Source organism: Gopherus flavomarginatus, chromosome 12 (assembly GCF_025201925.1).
Source record: "Gopherus flavomarginatus isolate rGopFla2 chromosome 12, rGopFla2.mat.asm, whole genome shotgun sequence".
Lineage (NCBI taxonomy): Eukaryota > Metazoa > Chordata > Testudines > Testudinidae > Gopherus > Gopherus flavomarginatus.
In genome coordinates this window covers 29,108,958-29,134,860 of record NC_066628.1, presented here as the reverse complement: position 1 = coordinate 29,134,860, position 25,903 = coordinate 29,108,958, and the positions used below count along the sequence as shown (strand labels likewise).

Below are 25,903 nucleotides of genomic sequence, written 5' to 3'. Positions count from 1 at the left end.
TGTGACAACCTAGAAGCAAAGACAATAGCCAGCACTGCACAGCTGGCCAGCCTTATCGGGGTGTGCCATACTGGGGGAATCTGGGTTTTTAACTAGAGCCAATAAAGAGACAGGGGAGCAGTAACACCAAGAAGAGCTAAGGTGCTGAAAGTCCCAGCTAACCTCACTTTGGGGTGCATTCAGCACAAGACGAGACCCTACTTCTCGTGCTGGAAGTTTAAGGGTTAGGTGGGCTCTGCTGGTTCACTGAGGCAAGTGACTCATTACCCACCCAGATGTAAGAGAGGTGAGAGGGGCTCGCAGTGAGACAGAGGGGATCTAGAGTGTGGGCTGAGCAGTCCCGAAGGAGGAACCCCTAGAAGAAGCCAAGCCCAAGAAGACGTTCTGAGCCAAAATTTTTCTTACTATTCATAAAGACAGGGGTGAGTTGAGACTTTACACAGTGGGTGGGCTGGGTTTCTAAGAGTGGGCTGGAAAAGATGTCTGCTTATTTATGGACTCCAGCTCTCTCAGAATAATCAGGAAGCTCGTCGATTGCAAATAAACTCCTCTACAACCCACACTGATTCTTACTCCTGCCTGCCCTAACTAGCCAGAAGCTCACAGGCAACAACTGGATTTTTAATTTTACCTTTGCTAAAATGATTTCCCTGATTGTGGCTAATAGTATTCACAGCAGATTAAGCAAAAGAGATGGATGAAAATCAGCCCCAAGGGCTAGATTCTAACCTTAGACACCGTGTCCTGGCTGTAGCTTGAAACCTTGACACTGTGCACTGAGGCACAAGCATACAAACAAGTTTTTTATGACTCAGAGCAAGTACAGCCATGTCCTCATTATATTAGTGAGCCCGGTGCCCTAAGCAGCAGATGTTTAAACCATTTCTCCTCCACTTATAGTTGTAATCCATTTAATAGCTCAAACATTTCACTTCCCTACCAACTGCACCGTGGGGAATATCTGGCTCTCTCCTGGCTTATTCTATTGCCTGTTCAACAGCCTCACATAGGCCGCATACAACTCTGAGAAATGAGTCTGATCAGAAACTGCTCTGCACTTTGTCACTCTCTTATCTAAGGGCTCCCTGGTTATTCTGGTTTTTTAAAACAGCTGCAGCAGGTTGGGGAGAGAGGGGCAGCGGCTCAAACAGCTGGAATATACACTACGCCCGCCACACTAGGGAAGGTCAATCTGCACTGTGCCTGCAGCCCCTTGCGAGACAGCTGGTGTGATCCTGTGGGCTCAATATTCAAATGTAAGCAATCCATTTAGGGTGCCCAGTCCCACAGTTGGGTGCCCACACGCCAACCCCAGCACACTAGTGTAGTACTAGGAATCCCAATCCCTTGTTTACACCTGGGACTCTCTGACTGAAGGCCTCCCTGTCACACGTGCAGCACTCCCAGAGCATGATGTGAGAGATCCCTCGAAGGCTAAAGTGGGACTGTGCAGAGGCATGGCCCCACAATCCCTTCTAGACACGTCTGACATGACTGCAACTGGCAGCAAACAGTCCTAAAGCTCGGGTCGATCACAGCAAAAACGTGGGTCCTATAGGACAAGGCACTTACCCCGACTTTCCGTAAGAGATCCCCCACAATGTTCAGTGCCGATATTCTAGCAGAAGGAGTTAGGGGGCTGGTACCAAACCCATTTGGTATAGCTGCAAACATAAAAGCACTTCATTATATGGGATGCTTCTTGGAAGTTTAAAATAGCAAATTCAATAAACTAACTTCTGCATGAAAGGGGAAATCTAAAATTCCACCCCAGCACGGCTCCCCATGCTGCTAGCCCCCTATAATACTCACACTGTGGGATAACCAGCTTAATTTATACCAGCTGTCTGCTTTCACTGCACTCTGCCTATAACAAGGGTTTGTGCATTCCCCAGCTGCGGAGCTGGCTGCACAATGCATCCCCTGCCACAGAGCTGTGCTGTGGAATCAACTTCTTTTTTATGTTTTTAAATTATGTTATTAGCCCTTATCATTATGAACATCCTGCCACACATGAAATGAGTGTAAACCAGTGCTGTGCTGTCTCCCAGAATCTGCAATGGGAACAGGTGCTCAGAGGTGTGCATTGACAGCAGCATCTCATCACAGTCACTCGGAGACCTAGTTTAAATTATCAGCGTTGTGGGAAGACAGTCGGAGATAGTAGGATCTTTCTGCTAAAATGACCACCAGAGAAATAGGTCACGATACCCAACCTTGACCACCCTCTTTTGCATTGTCAGTGCAAAAATCTGCAGCATACTGAATACTCAAAGGCAGGGTAAAGAAAATTGAACGCAATATCAAATTAAACCCAAAGGCAGAGCTGAGTCACTTCCATATTAATTCAAAACTCTACTCCTGAATTTACCTGAAGCTGCCACAGAATTTCTAGCAGGCTGAAGGAGATGTAGCTTTTAGGCACAACTTGCTGCAGAGTACTTGGTGCCTATAGGTTCCTAAGTTTACCCAAGAGTGCTACTGACCTGGTGTGAGTGCTGTATGTCAGCACAGTTCCGTGTTCCCACACAACCGCCCCTGCTGCACTGCTCACCTTTTGGGGAAGGAAAGCTATTCTCTGATCCTTTTCCAACAGGCGTGGCTGGCAAAGAGAGAGATGCCTGGACAGCGGAATCCATCTTTTCACAGTCTAGAGTCGGAGAACTAGGAGCAGACTTCCTGGTGACCTCCTGTTGCCTTTCTCGGACAGCTAACTCTTGCCGTAAGTCTGGAGGTTGGAAAAAGAAAAACACAAACATTTCATATTTATGGCTTGATGGTTAAAAATATAGCACCGCGGTCATCCCTGGGGGCACGTACATGGCATTCTTAACACAATCCAACATGGGCTCCCCAAGGCCACGCTAAATGAAGACTCAACCCTCACCAAACAAACGTACTTCACCATCAGCTTCTCATCTAAGAGCCTGAGCAAACAACTGGGCTTTGCACTATGCCCTGAAGGTCAACAGATACTGGCCTTTCAGACATGGCGGTGAGGGGAAGCAGATTCTTCAGCCATAAGGCTGCCGCTGAAAATGCCCTCCAGCCATTCAACTCTAGAAACCCTAAGGACACCCTAAGCAAGAGCCAACCAGCTGATCAAGTGCTGTGACATTGCAGGGGAGAGGTGGCCCCTCTCGCAGGTATGAGCCAAACTGCATAGGGTGTTTATAGCTCAAAATCAACCCTCCCATTGCAACTGGCAGTGAACAGGTAGCCAGCGGAGTCTTCACCACATCAATGGAATAGGCTCCTTAGAGCCAGCACAGCTAAGTAAACAGACTCCTGTGTTCTGCCCCAGCTGCAATTGTGTGTAGTCATCGGGTGATCCTGTGTAGAGTGCATTACAATAACCTCTTGGGAGGTCACAAAGGCATGGACAACTCTGTGCCAGAGCTGGAGAGAGCTATCGCTTCAAACACAAAGGTGCTTCTGGCCAACAGCTCCACCTGTGACCTAACAGTGACAGCAAAGATAAATGCAAGCGAGGAAACTCACAAAGGCCATTCTTCACTGGACCCCCAGAAATTCCCAAGCAGAAAACACAGTGCCACCTAGGTGACCTGGATATGGTTTCACCTAAGTGGCCTCCGTTGTGGCCCAGATATTGCATGACAAACAGCATGTTTGTCTCACCCTTTATGTGACTTGTCTCGCAGACTTACTGTTCTTTTAACAACCAGGGCTGAATGTCCCTGGATGTGCTTCTATGCCCTACACTTCTAGTATCAAACTAAAAACATAATAGGCGCTAATTTAAAGGGAGGTAGGTGGAGAAAGCAGTTGGGCATCTAACTTCCTGAATGATCTTGCCAAGAGGGCAAAACCCCTTGGTTTGCCCACTAAACCCCCAGACACCAAGCAAAAGGGCTGTTAAGAAATTGAGAATGTCTTGGCATTGGAAAGGCAGCGTAATCCAGTGGACAGGGAGTCAGGAGACCTGGGTCTATTCCCAACTCTTCCAGTGACCTTTTGTGTGACACCTCCCCTTTCTGTGCATCTTTTTCCTCCACCTCCCTTTTTCTGTCTTATCTATTTAGATTTTAGTCTCTTGTTATACATATGTCTAGTGCCTGGCACAATGGGGCACCAAAATCGGCAAGAGGCTTTAGACGCTATGATAATGCAAATTAATAATAAATAATAAATGGGAAGGTGTTATTTTTAAATAAAGTGTGAACGTAGTTTTCCATTTTTATTTTAGGCAAACCAATTAGATTTTTCACAGGCCATTGGTTTCTCAAGTGGACTGTCAGAAAAAGCCAAAACAAAACGTGTTGCACATTAGAGTTTTTAAAATGCCACACACTTTTAGAGGTGTTTTCAAAGGCAAACTGCAAAGCAAAAATGAAAACCTGCCCAGATACACAGGTTTGAAGAGTCAGAAGTTTTGTATTTGAGTGAGAGCAGCAATTTTTTAAACAACTAATGTATCTGACTGCTGGCCAGAAAATAATATGGTTTTGTTTGTTTGCTTGTTTTTCTTCTTCTATTTTAAAGAAGTTGAACACTTTGTTCAGCCCATTTTGCAACTGGGTACTTAATATCGATCATTCAGATGTTCCTGAAGATTTGCCATGAGTTTCATTATTACTGCTCTTACTGTAAGTTGTGATTTGTATGTTTCGTTAGACAAAAACATTTGGTCTTCCTTTTTGTCTTTGCTGTCAGAGACAACTCCATGTTTGTATCAATAAAACATGAGTGATGTCAAGCACAGATTTGTGAACTGAGTGACCCTACTAACCAGGCTTTGGGATGCCATTTATCAGAGAAACTCATTTCAACCAGCCTTTTGATATTCTTCCCTACCTACTTCTCGGTGAAATCCTTTTGGGAATTCCTGGTTTACTGAAGATGTCCCAGAATGTAACAGCAGTAATCCCACAAGTCTCATTGCAATCCTTTCTGGGATATCTTCCATAAACCAGGCAACTGCCAAGAGGATTACAGAGGACAGTGGAGAATTTCACAAGGTTAGTTAGCATTTATTTCCATGTCTAATCCCACCCTCAAATCTCCCCAACAACATACACAGAGCCTGGTTAATGGAAGCATTTGACACACAGATCTGTGCTTAACTCAGTTTTCATTTGGAATTTGAATTCTCCTGCAGCACTCATATATTTAAAAAATCCTGAATGGATTTGATGGTATTTTCCCCGCACTCACCGGATGAGATTTCTTTATTCCCCTTAACTGTCTAGAAATTATTATTATTATTATTGAAGATTAACATTGCACAAGCAGCTTGGGCCCCATTGTTCTAGGTGTTTTACAAACATGAGCTGTAGTTAGAATACATCTCTGTTATGCAGCCACCCATGTACTAAACCAAAGAATTAATCAATCAAGCGGTACCTCTCGCTTCATCCTTTAACCTCTGTACAGAAACTAGCAACGATTCCTTGTCATCCAGTTCACTTTCTAAAAATGCATTTCTCTCAATAGCCTGGTTCAGCCTTTGTTCAAAGTCTTCCAATGAAACTATTGTTGCCCTAGAAACAAAATCCAAAAGATTAGGCTCTTCAGATCAGCTGACATAAAGCACATTGGAAAGCATAACAACAAAAGGAAAAGGTAAGCAAAGTCCAAAACTTTACAGTTCTTCCAGTGCTTCCTGGAAAAGACCATTAAGTGCCACAGAAGTGAGGTGTGTAGGCTGGACAGGACAGAACTCTAGCAGCTGGACTTCAAGCGACGTAAAACACAGCTGTGTAAGAGCTCACCACGTACTGATCTCCACTCTCTCTCCCTTCTGCTCAGCGACCAGAGCCAATCAATGCAGCATTCTGCAATAACCCAGAGGACTTGCAAGGTGCTACCACCTCCATGCACCGAGCCAACTCAGTGATAACTCAGCGAGCCAAGACAAGTGTGGGACTGGAATATTAACTCAAGCCCCAAGTCAGTAAAGTACTTAAGCATATGACTAACACAACACACAAGCCATTCCACTGACTTCAATGGGATAACTCACATGTTTAAAAAGTTAGCCATGTGCTCAAGCATCTTGCTAAATCAGGGCCTCAGCTCTGGGTCTGCCATGCCAGATAGCCAGAGACCTAATACTGCTACTACTGAACTCATTGGCAACATTCCCATTCAGTTAAACCGAGGCAGGATCTGCTTGTTACTTTCCAAACAGGGTGTTGCTAGCAGCACTCTTGCTAGTTTTATGCACTTCTTGGCCAGTGAACAGTCATTCCCTGCAGCCAGCCACAATGCTTATTCATAAGGGAAGAAGAGACTCCCTAGGCTTGTTTTATTTACAAGGGACTGCATAAGGTATTAGCTTCTTATTGGAAAGAGGCTTTGTCCTGGAAGGATCACACGCATGCTGAGAGAGTCACCTAGCTGCTGATGTCAAACCTGGCATGCTGGCTAGGCTTGCTTTTATGCTCTGCTCTCATCTTTCAGGAATCCATAAACTAGACTGGAAATGACTGCTCTTGTTTCTCACTTGATTTACACAAAGTAGAATACTTTAGAATTCTCCAACAATCCAGGTTACTGGGCCCACTACCGGGGTAACCAGGTGGGGTTTAGTAGCCTGTGATATGCAGGAGGTCAGACTAGATGATCTGGTGATCCCTTCTGGCCTTAACCTCTCCGATTCTAGGTTCTTGCTGTACTGCAGGGCTAACAAGTGAGTGAGACTAACTGCCTTGGACATCTGACTGGGCTGGAGCCTCAATACAGCTTTAACTGCATCCGTGCAACAATATCTAGTGTCCCTCCTTATGGAAAGTTACATCCATTAGAGACAGTGAAGAGCTGTGAAGCTAAATGACTCGAGGAAGATCTAGCAAGACAATCGGTTTGTAGCCTTCACCTCTTAGCGCGCTCCAAGTCGTCGTTGGCCTGTTCCAGCTCCCTCACATATTTGTGTAGCTGGTCTTTAATGGCTCGTGTCTGACTCAGGTCATCTTCCAATACCGAGACTTGCTTGTAACTTTGTGCATATTGGTGTTCAAGTTTCTCCTGGAAATAAGAGGGGAAGCCAGATTAATGTTGCTAATATACAACCTTCTGAAGCAAGCCAGAGCCAAACAAGAGGGAACAAAGTAACACACCAGAATCAGTCAGCTGTGTGGGTTTGTTGGTGGTAGCACATAGAAACGCCATTATTAACATGGATATTTACTAAGCATCAGCCCTGCACACCCTGAAATAAAGAAAGCCAACACTGTGCACAGCAGGGATCTAGTCACCAAATAGCTGGTTATTCTCCCAAAGACACTCATCAACCTCCATTCTCAATAGTCTGCAAGGCAGGTCCGGGAGGCCCGGCAGACCTACAGGTGGCCAGAAAGCAATACAACTGCTCAAGAGGATTCTGACTGCCTGTTTCCCACACTCCAGACAACCATCATGCTACAACAAGAACAGGCCTGAAATCCCACCGCTGAGCAAAAATAAGAGCCACTGGAATCTGCTTCTTGACTTCACAGGGAAGTTCACTCCAGCACCTTCACCTGGAAAAACTGGAAGGTGGAGGCTGACAGTCTGGTTGGTTAAGAATGTCCGCAACTCTGAGGAGGCAGCTAGAGACTTTCCTGAAGAAGCTACTGGCCTCCTCAAGTACATGCAGATTTCACAGCTGTAACAGGGAATGGATAAGATAATTAGAGATCCCACAGACCACATTTGCCCTGGCTCAGAACACAATGCTTTCCAGCTACATTCCTATCTCCTGCCCCCGATCAAGTTTCCAAGAGCAGGACCAAACCATGGTGCTCTCCAAGATCCCAGGGCAGGGTGAGAACAGATCGGTCCAGGTGCATTAATCAGAATAGTCTATTATCTCATAGACTCTAGGACTGGAAGGGACCTCGAGAGGTCATCGAGTCCAGTCCCCTGCCCTCATGGCAGGACCAAATACTGTCTAGACCATCCCTGATAGACATTTATCTAACCTACTCTTAAATATCTCCAGAGATGGAGATTCCACAACTTCCCTAGGCAATCTATTCCAGTGTTTAACTACCCTGACAGTTAGGAACTTTTTCCTAATGTCCAACCTAAATCTCCCTTGCTGCAGTTTAAGCCTATTGCTTCTGAACACTCTACAGAACACTATTAAAATCTCTGCTGAAGGACATGCACAAGTCAGAGGTATTCAACTGCCTTACAAGTCTCACAAAACTAAAGACATCCTGGGAAAAAACACATTGATTCACAAGAATTAGCTGCACAATCCGACTGTTGAAATGATGAACGAGATGATTCAATGGCCTAATCAAGCAGATCTGTAGTATGTCCATCGCATAGCTACATTAACTTGTTGTAGTAACAACAAATCCACCAACTGGCAAAGTCTTCGAAAACCCAAATCTGCTGCATGGCCAAGAAACATAGCAAATTCCTCCATGAATTTACCTGACATCTAAGATGGCTGGTAAATACCTGGTTTTACCCATCGGGAATATGTCACACTCAAAACTGGATCTCAAACATATGACTGCTGTCCTCCCTTTATATTCTGGTCACACATACTAAATTACCAAATAAAACCTATACAGACCAGACAGGCTTTGAATGACAATTTAGGACCACACTTTTGACTACCTGCAAGAAGAGGCCATTCCATTACAGACACTGCCATACCTTTAACGTTTCCACTTCATATTTCAGTCTTTGGTTATCTGCTTGCAAGTCTCTATTCCTCTGTTCAGCCTGCACTAGCTGGGCCTCCAATTCAGCTTCCAATTCTCTGCTTCCCTCCTGGAATTCAGCCAGTTCTTCACGTGCTTCCTGGAAACTGTAAGCAGAGGATTCATATCAGTCATAGGTTTAGCTTCTCAAGTTATAAACCCACTGATCTTGTCGAAAGTTAAACCCAGGAAGAATCTCCAGCACATTACAGGACCCATATAACCAGCATTTCTTTAAAGAGAAGAAGGGAACTGTGGTAAGGTAAGAGTTACATGAAGTTCAGCTAGGAAAGGAAATTCATTTCTGTGCAACACCCAAACTGCTGTATTAAAAACATGTTTAAAATCAATTCCATGCACCAAGGTCATTAATAGGATGATTAGGAGTTTGTCAAAAATTCTCTATTCATTAACTTTCACAGCTAGCATTTGTTAAATCATTCCATGGGCAGATCTGGTATTAGCCACTAAATTTTTAATCTGGTTTTAGTTGAAAAACATATGACTGAATGCAGTCTAACAATAGAGAACAATATTGCTATACCATACAGTCACACCAAAGTAACATTAAACCCCAACCCTTTTCTAGAACATTAAGGTTATTAACCACTTAGGCAGGGAGCCAGCACACACCACTGCAAGGTATTAAATAGCTAAAAGTAGCCACTACCCACTGTATTCACGTCACTGACATGTCTGTATCTGCCCTATGCTTAACAGCTCAGGTCTCAACAAGCAGCAAAGTTTATAGGAAAGTGAATTATAAGGGTACAGAAATCAAAGCTTTCCTTAACCCCTCAAGCCCCTGAATTTTTTCTGACAATCAAGAACAGCTCAGGAGACGCCAGGTCCCTTCAGACGCTCCCTGTGAAATATGCCAGTTCTGCCAGTCTGATACATTCAGTGGTCTGGAAGCAAGTGAATTTATTAGCATCCTGGGCTCTGATGTGCATATTGGGACTGCAGGAAGTTTTGTTTGCTGCACCTGTGCAATCAGCGACAGTAACGCAGAACAGAAAGACAACACTCCAGAGGAAAGCAGGCAGAGGTCCCCGAAACACAGAATCAGGCAGAGTATTTCTCCAGGGTTTTAGATACCAAGCCGCAAAGCCAGCCCTCCTAATGCCAATAGTAGCCAAAAAATTCATACAATCTGCCCTAGGAGGCTGCAAACCACAACCTGGAGCTCTCAAGTTGGTAATGCCCATGCAGAAGATGCTCTGCTTCTAGCGGTGGGCTCTTACAGATTGACCTGGCATGTCTAACGATGAAAATGAAGAAATTCATTTGGACACACCTGACACTCATCAAAGCATAACTCCCACAGAGAGGCAGGTTGATTAGCTACGTTCTGATAGAACTAACAGTAAGCACTGGTCTAGGAATCCAAAATGATACCTTTGTTTATACTTCAAGGAAAGCTCTTTCCAATATGCAGTTTCTTCTTTTGGACTCGAAAAATCTGGGATTTCTTCACAGTCCATGATCAATGAAACCTGCAAAAGGCAAACACAGGAATAAACTAAGGACAAAGACAAACCGGACATCCCTGGTATTGCCGCTAAACATTGGAGAGACCCCATCACTGTGGCCTTTCTTGATGTTTTTATGCCTTGCCGAGAACTGCAAGTGAATTCAGCGTTCATGAAACGGACACCAGTAGTCCCTGAGAATGGACAGACACGGTGCAGACAGGCCAGTACCAGCCATCAGCCTGCCCGCTGTTCCAACTCATAGGATAGTTTTGTGATGGTTTGTGATCTGAACACATGGAGACCAGAAATTGAAGAAACTCTAGTCATATTTTGAACCTAGCGCTGAAGGGTTAGTAGCTTCACACACTTATCTAGAACCTCTTTCCACAAGGCTTGGTTTTAAAATTAGCAGTCATCAAATTTTAATATTAATCCACTTAAAATAAGTGTTTTTAAAAGGACGGGTATTTTGTCTAGAGTTGGTAACACTCTCCTTGATGCAAAGTATAATTCCTAATCAGGCTAATGAGAGTCACACACTTAGCAAAAAGATTTGTCCCCTTTAAGGACTGACAGCCCAACCATACAGGAAGGAAAGTCCATTTATTTTTCCTTCACTAATTTGAGTTCTATTTGGTTTTGATCTGGTTTACATTTTTCAGGTAACAGAAGTAGTTACCAAATTAATTTCACTCACTCAGTCCTTCCAAATCAAATGAGAAACAGGTAGAAAGGGCTAGAGTCTGTTCTATGATTAAACTGCCCATCCTGGAACAAAGTTTTTAGTCTAAAGACATTCAGAGGGCAAAGCTCCCCTTGCCAGGGCATTTGGATCGGGCTGTATTGGTGGAGGAAAGTTAGCTCTCTAAGGTTATGCTGGAAATTGACTCAGCAGGGCATGAAAAATGCACTTCTTAATGGAAACTATCTGGCAATAGCACAGGGAAATTTACCAGACTCTTCAGTGTCACTGAAGTCTGGTTCTGAGCAGCAGCATCTACCTCTTTATTACATGGCACTAGTTACTGTCAGATCTGTGCACCTTGTACTACAGAGCTGCTCAAGAGCACAAAGACATAGACAATCCATCTCTGTCCCTCTTCACTACAACAACGAGGATGAGTACTGCTCTGAGCAGCTCTGGGTATGTCTACATTACGAGCTGTGTCACTGTAGCATTTGTAATGCAGACACTTACTACAGCGACGGAAGGGATTTTTCCATCACGTAGTAAATCCACTCCCTCGAAAGGGGATAGCTAAGTCGACAAAAGAATTCTTCCATCAACCTAGTGGTGTCTACACTGGGGCTGAGGTCAGCTTAACTGTCTCCCCCAAGGTTGTGAATTAGGAGGACATAAATTTTAGATGTTGACCAGGCCTTAGTGGCTAGATTCTGGTCAGTTTCACAGTTGTTCAGCTAAGAGCAGAAGCAGCAAAAGTGACTCATCTTGTAATTTTTATTCTGCTGCTGGGAAAAGCGATGAGTAACAGAGGGACGTTTGTTTCACAGTGGGGGGAGGCTTGGGCGCCACACTTCTCAGATCCCTCTTGCTCGGCTGATGTGAAAGATGTAGTGGAAGAACCCACCAGCAGGCCCCAATGGAAATTGTTCCCCAACTCTTAACAAGCATGCTGCAGTGGGCTTCTTACCAAGATGCTGTCTCTGAACTCCCTCTGAGGAAAGCCCCATTTTTATACTAGCATCTGACCCATTACTCAAGCCCTGTGACCCAGATGTCATTGTTAAATCCCATGAAGGAGGGTAGGAATGGGCTGGCTTCTCCCTCAATTTCAGGACAGACATTTTAAACCAGTGTTTCTCAAATGCAGCCACCAGGGACTTTTCTTGAGCCACAGCCTCCTGGGCGGTGATGGGGGGTGGGAGGTTAAAGCAGCGGCCCCCTCCCCCAGGGCTACTAGTAGTGGTTGGGCCCTGCCTACCTCTGGAGAGACAAAAGCTGGAGGAGCAGGCAGGCAGTGGGTTCCCCACCTTCCCAGGGCTGGTGGGGTCAGGCTTCAGCTCTGGGGTGGTGAGTGGCAGGCTTCAGCCACGGGGCTTCAGGCTCTGTTCCCTGGCCATACGACAGCGGACTCTAACCCCAAGGTCACCCCCCACTCCAGTGCCCCATGCCCCCACTGCTTCCATATTCACCTCCCCAGGCAGGGCTTACCGGGGCTGAGTAAGTCTGTTGTGAAAAGTGATATTTGTATGTTTGTTAATATCACTTTCCACAGTAGACTTAGTAATTAGCACATCTTGAAAGGAAAAAAAAAAGCAACCAAAAAAAAAAAAGCAAAAGACAAGAATGTACAAAGCACCTTATTTGTGTTTCTACAGGTCCAGTAAAGAATAGAGACAATTATACATTATTTTCATTATTAAGTCTGGAAAAAAAATCCTACATCAATAAATTACAATGATTTGAATGTGTCTATGTAGATATTTACATGTTTTTCCTAAAGTTAATTAAGTATTTTAGGAAAAATTATTGGAACGGCCACCAGCAACTGATGATGGCCCCACTCTGAGGCCACCGAAAAAAACTGTTGCGACTACCCCTGCTTTAAACAATCCTCATAGCATGCTGCTCCTGTCAGCTCAATCAGCCATACTCAGCTTGTCATTTGGGGCTCTAACAAGCATCAATGCCCATTTCCATCCCTCCAGGCCTAGACTCGCCAAATTGACATCTCCTCCATCTCTGTGACCCACATTTTAGAGGCCTGGCCACGCTCAGTAAATGTGGAACACCACAACTGCACTGCATTCAATAAAGGGGGAAAAAGCCATGAGCACCTTAAGACAGCTGTACTTAATCCATAAATAATGCAGAGGAAAGCTGCCACTGTATCTCTCCAGCTCAGCCTACAGCTGCTACAATTCAGGTCAAAAGACCAAATTCATTCAAAGGGCATTAAGCACCTCAAAAACCCCTCTCCCTCTGCCCCTAGAGTCACTTCAAATGCATCGTGTTTTACAATCATGAGTGTATCACTATTTATGTGCTTTGCAGCAGCACTCAGGAGCCCTTGTCATGGACCAGGGCCCCAGTGCTAGGTGCCGGACCGACACAGACCAAAAACATGGTCCAACAGCCAAAGATCTTCTGGTCTAAGTAGCATTTTGTTGTCCACATTTCAGAGGACTGAGGATGAGCTTACATGTGGATCCTACGGAGCTTCGCTAGAATTCTTATCAGCACCATAGCAGCAGCAGCAGATTTTTGCCTGTTAATTTTCACAGGACAGCGCTACCTGAATATTCATTTATTTTGGTGGGGGGAGGGGAGCTGCAGTAGTTGCCTTTGGCTAGGCAGAGCAGTGTGAACACACTTCATGAGGACTAGACAGCTCTGGAGCAGAGCCTGTTCCTAGGCCATAACAACACAGGAGTTCTCAGCAGAAAACACTGGCTGTGAATTTATTTTCACAGCTATTTTTAAATCTGCGAAAATAAACGTCAGGGAATATGTCCCAGTTCTATAGTACATTTCCTTGCACTGGTTATACCTGTTATACCTCTTACCAAGGCAATTTATCATTGAGAAGGTACAAAAGTTAAGCTTCCATGCAATGGCCTCACTTATACACCCGCAGTCCCCTTGACTCAACGTCATTAAGGCCACATAAGTGCAACCTACGTGAATTCAGTCCAACTCTGCTCAAAACCTCACCCGTGTTTGTTAACAGAACCGAGCATATGTTCTGACCTGTACCTCTAGGGAACCCACCGCTGCAGCTTGGCACACACGACATGCTTGAGATCGAAAGCAAACACTTTTCCTCCCAGATACAGGATGCACAACACTCAGCCTCTCTGCAGCTCCAAAGTGGTTAATCTACTGAACAGCCAGCAAGTGACATGCCAGGAGATTCCAGTTTGGAAATGGTGGAGAACTTGGATGAGGCATCTTACATCATCTTATAGAAGTACTTCCATCCAAAGATGACTCCCTGCCCATTCAAATGAGCTACACCCTTGCGAACAAACATCTGAGTCATCCCTGCCAATTGCAGGGGTCGGGAATGGAACATGAGAGAGGCTAGCGGAGACCTTGAAGCTTTTATGGCTTTGTAGATTATGCTTTGGGTGGAGGTAGGGTGGATTCTTTCTTCTCACGAAAAGGCTTCACCATTTTACTGTATAACATGTATTTACATACACACACCCTCTTTCCCCTGCCCCAGGATACCCCAGCCTTCAGAGGCATAAGCAGCACATGGTCAAGCTACCTTACTATCTAGAGAGACCACAGTATCTGGGATAAACTTGCTTCAAGGCATGATGGGAGGCTGACTCAGCCCATAATCCCATGCAGGACCCTTGGGTGGGAAGGCTCAGAGAAGAAACGAACCTAGACCCATGATGTTTGGCGGAGGGTCTGATACAGGGTGTTCTTCGTCCCCAGGCCGTATTGGGGCTCAGTGGTAGGAAGGCTATTCTGAGCCCACTTAAGAGCTCTTTCTTGGTTTCATTCCTGAATTTCACCCAGAAGTGAACTGCTCACCACTGCCAAGTACTATAATGATTATTGTTTGTTTCAGAGGCTGCTGTGGTTGGCACACCACCATCTCAGCAGCTTCCCGACATTTGGGAGGTCACAGAGTGATAGGAAAATTTTAAAAAGCTCTGCATTTTTAGGGTTGCTTATAAGGCTTTTGAAATGCCTAAGAACTGTCATTTGTTAACTATCCATTTTCCAATTCCAGATGGCAGGAAAAGAAGCTGAAAAGCTTGGGGAACTTCACTTATATCCCAACGAGGTAGATCTGGTTCAGCCCCTACAGAAACCTAACTACAATTTATAACTCCTGGGGCTGGCTTGTAGATGGCTTTTATTGACTCTACATTTGAACAGAGAATCTATTTTCATAAGTTAGGCATAACTTGTGCCTTCCTTCATTTGACATTTAACTGTTAGATGGTTTTAAACAAAACAAAAAAACTACCACCTATAAATAGCAGGATAGTTCTGCAGAGATTGAAAGTTAGAACCTGGTTTCTAGTCCTAGCTCTGTCACTGACCTGCTGCCGTGTGACCTTGGACCAGTCCCTTCGCCTCTCCCACCCTTTTTCTTGTCTATTTAGAGTGTACGCTTTTCAAAGCAGAGACGATCTTACTATGTATTTGTACAGTGTCTTATAGGCACTACCATGATACACATAAATAATAAGAAGAGGCTAGTTTGTCGTAAGGCATATATATGCCAGTACAATCATGATAACTTAAGCTAACAAACAATCAGTGCTCTGCTCTATCTATGGTTAATTCCTGACCTTAGCAGTTCCATAGGAGAGTTCAGGGCCCACTATGGCAAGCCCATACTCATGGACTTCAACAGGAGTTTTGCACATGGAGCATTTGCAGTATCAAACCTTTATAACCCATAACACTGAGGTTTTCAGAGTACAGCTGAGACAATGCACTGGCTTCTCCCGGGCTTTTCCCCACAGAGGATAATTTGGAGCTGGGACATCAAAGCAGGATTCACTGTATGAATACACAGACCAGCACCACAGCTCAGCATTCATTGGCTGCCCCTGCGAGAACCCAAACAACTGGCCAAAACTCCACAACTGAAAATATTTATAAATCAAGAACCATTTTGAAAATGTGCTAGTTCCTTCCAAGCCCTTATTATACAAGTGAACAGGACTGAACAGTCAGTAGGAGGGAATCTCAGACTGAGACAACTGTGCTGGTTTTAACAGTTGTGACCATGTTAAAACCTACCAGCTCACGGTCTATGGGTAGAAGTTATCTGAAGACACTTCTCTTTGCATGGGACCAATTGGCCCCCTGCCTCTGAGAGGTTTAGTAATAGGACATAAAACTTACAATATTCCAGAGTCAAATGGCGAACCCACTGCACAGCCTGAGTGAACAGGTTTGGTGCTGGAAAGAGCCTGGGAATACTGTCTCCTAATGGTTGGTGTGTGATAGTACTAATAAAATGAATCCCTGTGAAGCTGCTCTTCAACTAAGCCAACAGAACAGCACAGCTCGCTGCATAAGAGTATCTTTAAACCTCTTCCCTAGCCCTCTGTCATGTGACTCAGTGCTGCTCGGACTGAATACCAACTTGAAACAACACTGAGCATGGAACACAACACGGGGTTTAGAATGCAATGCCAACTTTCTGGGAGCACAGACTCCACCCTCACATGTCAATTCAAGTCAGTGATGCTTCCCTGGCAAGATACGCTATACAAATGTGGCCACGGTATGTGAGAAAGTCAGACCCCCCAAGTATCTGTCAGATGCAGGCATGACTCAGTCAAGGTGAGGACGCATGCAACATCTGTCATTCCTGTAGCGTCCCTGATTTGAACCACTCCTCATCCTCCCATCTAAAGCCAGATTATCATTTCATGTGGAAAATAAAACTAACCAGTGTATTTAATACCCATGAAACAGGTCATTTCTGTACGTGTTAAATAGCTTCTCCTAGGCTACCTCCATACTAGAATCTCACTGGCTTCCTTCCCACCCACCACTTCTATCCACCAAATTATTCCAAAAGCCAGAAAATGAAACACAGAGGAGAGGCAAAGCAAGGCTACATCTCACTGTGCACTAAGGATGTGATTTTCAGCTTGCATATACATACTCCCAGTAGTTCTCACTGAGCCTGTGCAAGCATAAATAGCAGCGTAGCTGCAGGCTCACACAGGAGGCATGGCTTAGCCGTGCCAAGTACAAACCCACCTGAATCCCATAGGTAAATAGTCGGCATGACTAAGCTCTGCCACCATAGCCTAGGAGACATGGCCTTCTGTTATCGAGGTCTTCCTAGACATCCTGGAGAGCAGCCTGACTAGTTAACCGACGCTACCATCCAGGGCGACAACAGACTTCCCTTCTCTAAAATCTGTCAAAGGATGCTTGGCTTGTTCCTCCGCTCTTTAAGGTGTCCCTATTGCAAGCTGATACCCTGATGGATCAGATGCATATTTGACCAAGATAACACATGGCAAGAAGCAAAGGGCCTTTGGGATAAACAAACACCACATCACCACCCATTCTGGCTGCCAGATTCCTGATCCCTCCTGAAACTTAGATTTCTCAGAGATCCCAGGATGTGGCTAGAGAGTCATTCCCTTCCTGCACTAAAGATGCTCTCCAGTTCAGAAAGCTAGTGCTTTCTGAGTCATGAATCAGGCCATCTGCCGCTTCCACAGACACTGGCAAAAAGGGCTCTCATCCTTCCCATTCTTTACTTTCTTGTACTAGCAGTACCTGCTATGGCAACAGGCAGGAATACTAACTATAGCCTGTGCAATAACTAACTTTAGCCTGTTGGATTCTTGATTGCTTCCCTATCATAGCTCTCAGGACATGACCAGGAAGTGAATACTGGCAAGAGCTAACACATCCACATTGATGTTTTTTTTTGGTTAGTTAGTTATTAAATTGTTTGAGATACAGATTACATTTCTTTGGTCGATTTATTGTTGCTTTTTTTGTCTTGAAATGGGAGCTGGAAGCATTTTCATACACAGATTGGAAGGCTGCCCATTTCCACTGTCGCTTTAGTAAGTGCACTTATATCCTTTACTGAAATACTATTTTTGCACTTAATATTCTCTGGTGAACCACAATAGATATCTTATGCCTCTTACAACAGCAGCATATGGGCTCTAACAGAAAGGACACCACTGTCCCAAAGCTGCTGCATAAACATAATGGCTCTTTCTCCACCAATGATAACCAATCCTGCTCTTTAAGTTTGGGCTAGGAAGTCTGCAGAACCTAACTAAATCCAGCCTGGAAAAGATCACAATATAAAAGCCTTTAAGCTATCCAAATGAAGCACAGTGGAAGCCATAGTCTCCTAGCCTGATGCATCTCCCTGGAGCCTCCCAGTGAGGGAGGTGCCGGTCTGTGACAAACCAAACAACTGTAAAATCTGGTATCGAGTTGTGGCACATGGAACTTGGTGCCATGGCAGCATAAGAATATAAGCCCAGACATTACGTATCTGAAACTAGCTAGGAGCAAGCTGATGCAAGAAGTCTTATCACACATCAAGGTACAATTGCCAAGGCATGCTCCGTTAGCAATTGTAGCTTGATGTGTGATAAGAGACTTAACGATTCATCCTTTCCAGGCATTCACATTTCACGATAACAGAATCTCAAGCTAAGTGAAGCAAGGCATAGAATCTACCTCTGCCAGCTCCCAAATGGCACATGCCAAAGCACCTTCAAAGAGAAAGATAAAAGGCTCACTCAGGAATCAAACCTGCAGGGATAGGAAACAAATGCCCCACAAAGTATAAACCTTTGAGAACAAACTAGATCCACATCCCTGGAATCCTTGAGGGCCAGACCCATTCAAACAGCCAGGCTGGGGTGTGGGAGAGCACATGTCCCAGCACAGAGACAGAGGCTATAAAAAGATACGCTCCTCCCTGCTAGTTTCTGTCCATCTCTCTGGAAAACTGTCTCTGAAGAAGTCAAGGGGGTTAGTGTCGATCTGTTGAGCCAAACCAGGGCTCCAGTTGGTGGTAACAACGCTGCTTTCCCTTTGCTTCCCTAATAAGAAGTGGTTTGTTTCCACTTCCTGACTGGGCATGTAATCTGGCACTTGGAGCTTGGGAAAGGGATGCTGCAAAATGACTGGAGAGACGAGAACACAGTTTGCCATGCAGCCAATATCAAACCGTTTACTGTGGAGTCACAGAGATTAGATCGAGCTGGCATGGTTTCCAACACTAAGCAGACAGAAGACTCCAAATACACAGCCAATGGTGCTTAATAATGCTGGGGAATTAAAATAAAGGAAGTTTATGCACTGCCCTCACAGAACCTCTGGTATGTCACTGGTCTACATGATACACACAGGCCTTGTTAAAACTACACCGATGCAAGGTCTACACTATGTATTTCTGCTGGCATATTGGTCAGCGGTGTCCTTTTGCCTGTCCTGAATAGCTTATTTCACTCAGGTGTGGTAGAATAAGCTATGTTGGCTAAAGTGATTAGTTATGATTAGGCATGCTTTGCCAGCGTAGTATACCAGTAGTACAGCTCTACTGGCACAGCGAGCTACGAGGTAAACTCACCAAGGTTAACCCAGGTGGAGATATTGTGCAAGACTTCATCAAGTTTACCTCACGAGAAAACTAAAGCACCTTGTCTTCCCTGTGTTTTTATCTCGGGACAGCTCATGCATGGTAAAACCCCAAGGTAAAAAACCACATCTTTTTTAGCAGCAAAGAAAAGGCCTTTGTTATAGCCAAGGCTCGAACCATGGCAGAGGCTCATACAGATGGCAGACCTGACGTGTGTCAGCTCCAGGAATATACTGCCTAATTACAATTGAGCCAATGATATGGTGGGTGTGGTTAATTAATACTATCAGTTCAGAACGTCTGTGTGCATAGCCACAGTATAATCATCAGTGCACCAAACACTGAAAACAACAATCCCTTTTTGACCCACTTTTGCCCCAGTACAATTCCTGCCTATTGTTACACCCCAATCCAACAAACCACTGGCCCTGGCAGCAAGCTGCTCCTGGACTAAGACTCCTTTAAGGTGTCCCACAACCCGTTCCCCAGTCCAAATGCAGCCAAGTTTCCTAAGCAATTTGGTAACTCCCAGCTGCAGATTTTAATGTTTAATCAGCTCTTTTCTGTGTTTAGCTGTCATACTCCCAGCACAGTTCTCTCCACCTCCCATGACCTGAGTAGCTTGTCAATTTCATTTGGAATTGAAAATTCCCATTAACCGCCACCGAACAGGCTCTCTTGGGGTATACAGGCAGGTCAGGATAGCTTGTCTAGCCACATCTCAGAAGGGAAAGAGATGCTTGAAAGTCAAGCTGTAGCCCTAGGAAATCCTTCTGTGTTGCTCTGTTGCTCCTGACTAGCATATCTGGTGCAATTTGTGACACCCATACATCACACCACTAAGCAGCAAATCAAAACACCAGGTAAGCTGAGAGGTAGGTTTGATGGCCACCAGAAGAGCCACAAAATAAAGAAAAAAATAATTATTTAAAAGATGGCTGATCTATCAACTAGTTGACACGAAATCTGTATAGAGCAACTATTCAAATATTGCTGCACTTCTGCAGAAATGCCTAGGGAGACAGCAGCCCATGCAGGAATGATGAATAATCCGCTTCTTACAACTGGCTTTGTTGTCAGCAGAGTTTGCTGAACAGACACTAATCAGCACTTCCTCACAATTACTGCTAATGCTGATGTTTCTCAAACTCTGGCCTGTGGGCTCCTGGGGTCTCTATAACCTTCAGCTGGAATGATGCCTGCCTGCTCAGGTAGACAGACATGCATTAGCTCTGCAGTACATGTCTGTCTAAAAGTATCAGTGTGGCTGTTGCAGCTCAGGCTTACCCCTCCCTCATCCCACCCCCAGTACAAGCCCACACAAACCCCAGCTCCGAACTCAGATGGCTAGCCCACGCCGCTGTCTGGGCCATAGCATCAACGCTTCCATTTTTAGCATGCTAGCTCAACTGGAACTAGTGCCTGACTGTGTACCCTGGCTGGGAGGTATGCTCCCAGCCACAGCGTAGGAGAACCCTGGGAATCTGCAGAGCGCTGAGAGATCACATGTTGTTGGCTTTCATTGTCTCCAACGGTTTCTATGAGCATCTAGGTTCTTAAGTGGAAGGAAGAGCCAAACGCAACTGGAATCATCAGCCAGCCTAGCTGTCTACCCTGGGGCCCACTGCTACATAGGTGGATGACGAGAAGGAGCCACCTTCAGGAACTGTAGCGATCAGTGAAACTGCAGCTGCTAGGGACCAGTAGGAGACAGGAACCAGGGGTGGTATGCCCAGGGGAGAAGAGAACCAAGCATCAGGGAAAGGTACCAGACAGCAGAGAACCATGGGCAAGAGAGAGGATAAGATGAGTCAGGATAACCAGGCTAATTGATTTTAACAAAAATTGGGCAAAATATTTATCGCACTAATGACACCAAAAACACACTAAACACTTCTCTAACGTCACTTCACTATGGAAGCAACCGCCATTGGCATGTTAAGTGAGCAGGAACGGGAGGAGAGGTGGTCCCCTCAACTGTGAATGGAAAGAAGGGCATCCAAGAGACCTCCATGGAGATGTGCTCCAGCCTACTAAGTAAGTTTGAGAATCCCTGGCTTACACAATTTTACGTCCAAATCCTGCAAGCCTCACTCAGGCCTTTACCTGAGTAAAGACTGCAGACTGTGGCCTCAGAGAACTGTCTCTGTCCAATCAATGAACTCACTTGCTAACGAAAGCTTTCTTCCCCTACTACCAACCACCAAATGTCTGAACTGAACATGCTGGGGTAGAGAATTAAGGTGAAGAATGTCTGCAGAATGATTCCTAAATACAATTTTAAAAGGTGGTGGCAAGAGGTAAAATGTAATGGGAGTAAGAAGAAAATCTGTCTCCTTTAAATAGGTGCAAAGATGCTGAGTGCACATAAATTAGCAGCTGTTTTCAATGGATGAATTTTACGTTCTAGAGAGGTTCCCATTCAGCTAACAGGCCAGGAAACAAGTGTGGCAGTTTAAAAAAGAATAAATCCCAAAATACTGCACTTTGATAAAGAACCTATTATCAGCGTGCCTATTCCTATCACACACCAATGTCAAGGGAATGACTGTAATAAAGGGAAACTGCCTTTTACAAATATATATTTAATAGCGCATAATGTTCAGCCCACACAGCCACCTCAGTTCGTGAGAAAAGGCTGCACAGTGAATTGGGTTCTGCTGGAAGTGTCATTTCATTTATATGTATGAAAATCAGTGTCTGTTGATGCCACATATGAAGTGTACACGCACTTAGGTACTGATAGCGCAGCACACATTTCATAAGTTACGCAAGTTAGGGCAGCGTTCCAGAGTTAAGGTATCTTCAGAGCTGCAAAGTTTCCTCTGATTTTTCCACAGGGAGTATGAAAACCATCCAAACTCCAGCATCAGCCCTCCCCATCAATTATATGATGCAACCTTGTTGTATTTATTAAAAACCAACCTTTCTGAAACTTGGGTGCCTTAACTCAGGCCCCTAAAAATCCATATGTTGTCACCAAATTAAAGTGACCTGATTTTCACAGATCATTTGTTTTGGAACCTATCTTTAAGTACCCAAGTGCGAAACCTAAATTTTGAGGATACGCACATCAACAGTGAACCGTGATTCCAGCAACACTTCCTGTGTCCAATCAGATCAGAACTGGATTCAGTTCCCTGCACACAGAGACAAACACAGGTAAGAGTGGCTACTCCAGCACACCAGATTAAATCCAGTATCTTCAAATGAGTTGGTCCAGCAGGCACTGGGCTGTTCAATGGGATCAGAATTCAGGTTTGTAACACAGTCCATTTCTGGCTGGCAGAAGCTGAGGGGATACTTTCTGTCTCACTGATACCACACACTGCTTTCCATTGACACAGCAATGAGGCACTCTCCAGCTGCAGGCATTTAGCATAGGTTGTCCAAACAATAAGACACCTGCCTCTCAAACCCTTGTTGCAATGATGGAGAGAAAGTAGTCCAGTTTGGAGCTTGGTCTTGACATCAGTCCAAGCTAGTGGTCATCAACCGGCTGATCACGATCGACTGGTGGATCCTGGAGACTCTCCCAATTGATCGCAATCTCTGGCCGCTAAAAGTCCGGCGGTCTAGCAGGGCTATTGCTAAGGCAGACTCCCTGCCTGCCGCCCCCACCCCACACTACTCCCGGAAGCATGCCCCAACAGCCCGGAAGGGGGTGGGGGAAAGGGTGTCTCCGCAGGCTGCTCCTTCCTGCAAGCACCGCCCCCGCAGTTCCCATTGGCCAGAAACAGAGAATGTGGCCAATGAGAGCTGCAGGGGCAGTGCCTGCAGAGAGGGGCAGTGCACAGAGCCATGTGCCCGGGAGGTGCTTTGGCCCCTTCCAGGAGCGATGTGGGGCCAGGGCAGGCAAAGAGCCTACCATAGGTCTTGTCTACACTGACACAGTGCTGAAACTTTCTTCACTCAGAGGTGTGAAAAAACACCCCCCTGAGCAATGCAAGTTTCAGCACTGTAAAGTGGCAGTGTAGATAGCGCTGGTAGCTATTCCCCTCGCAGAGGTGATTTTATTACAGCGCTGGGGGAGCTCTCTCCCAGCGCTGGAGCTGTGACTACACAGCCACGTTAAACCACTGCCACGACAGAGCTTTAACGTCAGCTGTGTAGACATACCCTTACCCTCACTGTGCCACTGCCTGGGAGCCGCCCAAGGTAAGTGCCACCTGGTGTGAGCCCATACCCCAATCCCCAGCTCTGAGTCCCCTCCCAGAGCCAGCACCCTATACCCCCTCCTGCACCCTGAACCCCTGCATCCCAAGTCCCTGCCCCAGCCCTGATCCCCCTCCAAGAGCCACCCCATACCCCCTCTTGCACTCCATGCCCCCTGCCCCAGCCCTAACCCCTGCACTGAGCCAGCATCCCGTAGCCCCTCCTGCACCCCAACACTCTGCCCCAGCCCAGAGCTACCTCCTGCACTCAAACTCCCTCCCAGAGCTTGCACTCCACACCCCCTCCTGCACCAGGCTCAGCCCAGAGCCCCTCCCACACTCCGAACCCCTCGGTCCCAGCCCAGAGCCTGCACCCCCTACCGAAGCCAAACCCCCTGCCCAGCCCAGTGAAAGCGAATGAGGGTTGGGGAGAGCGAGTGACAGAGAGAGGGGAGGATGGCGTGAGTGGGGTGGGGCGGGGTCTTGGGGAAGGGTAGATCCTGGGTTACATTTAAATTCAAAAAAGTGATCTTGTGTGTAAAAAGTTGGAGACCACTGGTCCAAGACGTTGGGCTGCACCTTTCTCCTGGCAAATACTGGAGGCAGTTCAGACTTGTCAGTTGGGCTCCAGGGCTTGGCCATACTCCTTCCCCACCCAAACCCCAGATTTTCTGCCTCCAGCGGTGCAAGGAGAGCAGACTCCAGGACTCTCATCTTGCCTAATCACTGACATTCCAATTTTTTAAGTTTCTTGGAGGCAGCAGTGAGCCCCTTCTTCTTTGGAGGTCCAACACCCCCAAAGCTTTGCTCCCCAAACAAAACTACCTGCCAAGCTCCTTCTCCATCATGGTCAAGATTAGAGGGTTCAGGGCATCTCCTCCTTAGAAATGAAAGTGATCAGATGTCCCGTCAAGATTTCCAGGACAGCTGAGGAAGGAGCACATCCTGATTCAACTACACATGATGACCATGCGATACATAAACTAGCAAGAGGATACAAAAATGATGCAGATTCTCTTCTGATTGGAGGTCATCTAGCCTCCATCAGGGCAACTCACACAGAAGGAACATTGAACACTAAAGCAGTCTGGCAAAGCCATCAGCTGACAGATATCTGAGAATGGTTCCTGAACAAAGAAGTATTCCAGCTGATATCCAAAAGGCCAGACTACTCCCATGAGGACCCATCTTCATGCAGTTAAAATGCAAAAACTAAGCTCATGTTCACCAGAGCAGACATCATTGGGAACAAATGCCCTGGTTCACAAATGGACACATTTCTTATGTGCCCTCCCTGTCCCCAAGTCGGCTTTTGCATCCCAAACCAGGTTACACAAGTCTGACAATTGGCTATTGAGCAGCAACAAGTGGGATATTCTTCCAGTGTAACAGATACTCTCTAAACTCTCTATCCTCTTGAATCTCACAGGATATGGACAAAACTCTTACTAGTGTCAAGACCCAGGAAACCAAACATCCTAGTTCTGCTGGATTTCTTACAGAACAGCCAAGACCTCCCCTCACTGCATCTCACATCTCAGAGCTAAACAGTGTCATGAACACAGGCTGATCCAAGTCTGTAGCAGGTATTAGGGTTCCCTTGGGTGGTGGAAGGATATCTGTCCAAACCAACAATCAGGCCTACCTGCTTGGCCTGGAACCTGCACCAGAGTACCAAGCTCTCACACCATCCATTCAAACAATGACATCCAGGTGTCTGTATTTCCGATCCCTGAAGATATAGCTCCCGGTAGCAATCTCATCAGCTAGAAGAGCCTCTAAAATATCTGCTATTAAAAGACCAGAGCCTTACTGGGCATCCCAAGAGCAAAAGGTAGTTCTTTGATACTTATTCACAACCCATGAAAATTCTTCTTTCCACACATGCCAGGAGATCATTCTTTCTGAGTTTTCCCCAAAATCTAACCAACCAGAAGAAAAACCATGAAACTGTGGCATGCTAGATGTGAGAAGACCAGCTAGGGGGATCGAGTGCAGCATCAGCAAAACATGCAGGTCTAGACTGGTCTCAGAAGGGATAGCGCCTACTCCACATGTTCTCCAGCAGCCTTCTGGGCAGAAAGACTGACGGTCACCAGAAGAACTCTGTAAAGGGGCAATCAGGTCAGTCATCAAACCCTTTATTAAAGCACTACAGGCTCAACCTCCTATCCTCCAGAGCAGCATCCTTCTGCAGGAAGGGGATCCAAGTGGTAATTCCAACATTAGATTAATTATAATTAGATTAATTCTAGGGAAGAGAGAACCTTCTTCTGTCTTATTCATTTCTCTCCCTGACTTTGTTTTTAACTGGTCACTACATATCTTGGACTGGAAAAGAGCTCAGCATTCAGAAGAGAAAGTTTGTTACCTAACCATGATTTCATTTCTATGACTAATCTCTCCCCAGATCTGCCCTTCCCAAGGTAAAAACTCTTCAGGTATGTCTCAGAGGCCCTCTTCCTGGGACCATGTATATAGTTATCCCAGTTGAACAAGCATTAGCTTAAAAAGTTAAAATGTATGACAAATAG

The 25,903-nt window shown here is 45.6% G+C and overlaps 1 protein-coding gene across 6 annotated transcripts in view; it reads right to left on the bottom strand.

Moving 5' to 3' along the window:
• NDEL1 (nudE neurodevelopment protein 1 like 1) overlaps positions 1–25,903 on the bottom strand; it is a 43,501-nt gene that overhangs the window by 14,500 nt on the left and 3,098 nt on the right. For all 6 annotated transcript variants that reach the window (XR_007768731.1, XR_007768730.1, XM_050919400.1 and 3 more), the window contains exons 2-7: positions 10,059–10,156; positions 8,614–8,767; positions 6,839–6,987; positions 5,365–5,501; positions 2,555–2,728; positions 1,573–1,664 (exon numbers count right to left, since the gene is read on the bottom strand). Coding sequence is in view for 4 of the 6 variants with exons in the window: in XM_050919400.1 (XP_050775357.1) it covers positions 1,573–1,664; positions 2,555–2,728; positions 5,365–5,501; positions 6,839–6,987; positions 8,614–8,767; positions 10,059–10,144 (792 nt within the window). In the remaining 2 variants the exon portion in view is untranslated. The remainder of the gene's footprint in view (positions 1–1,572; positions 1,665–2,554; positions 2,729–5,364; positions 5,502–6,838; positions 6,988–8,613; positions 8,768–10,058; positions 10,157–25,903) is intronic.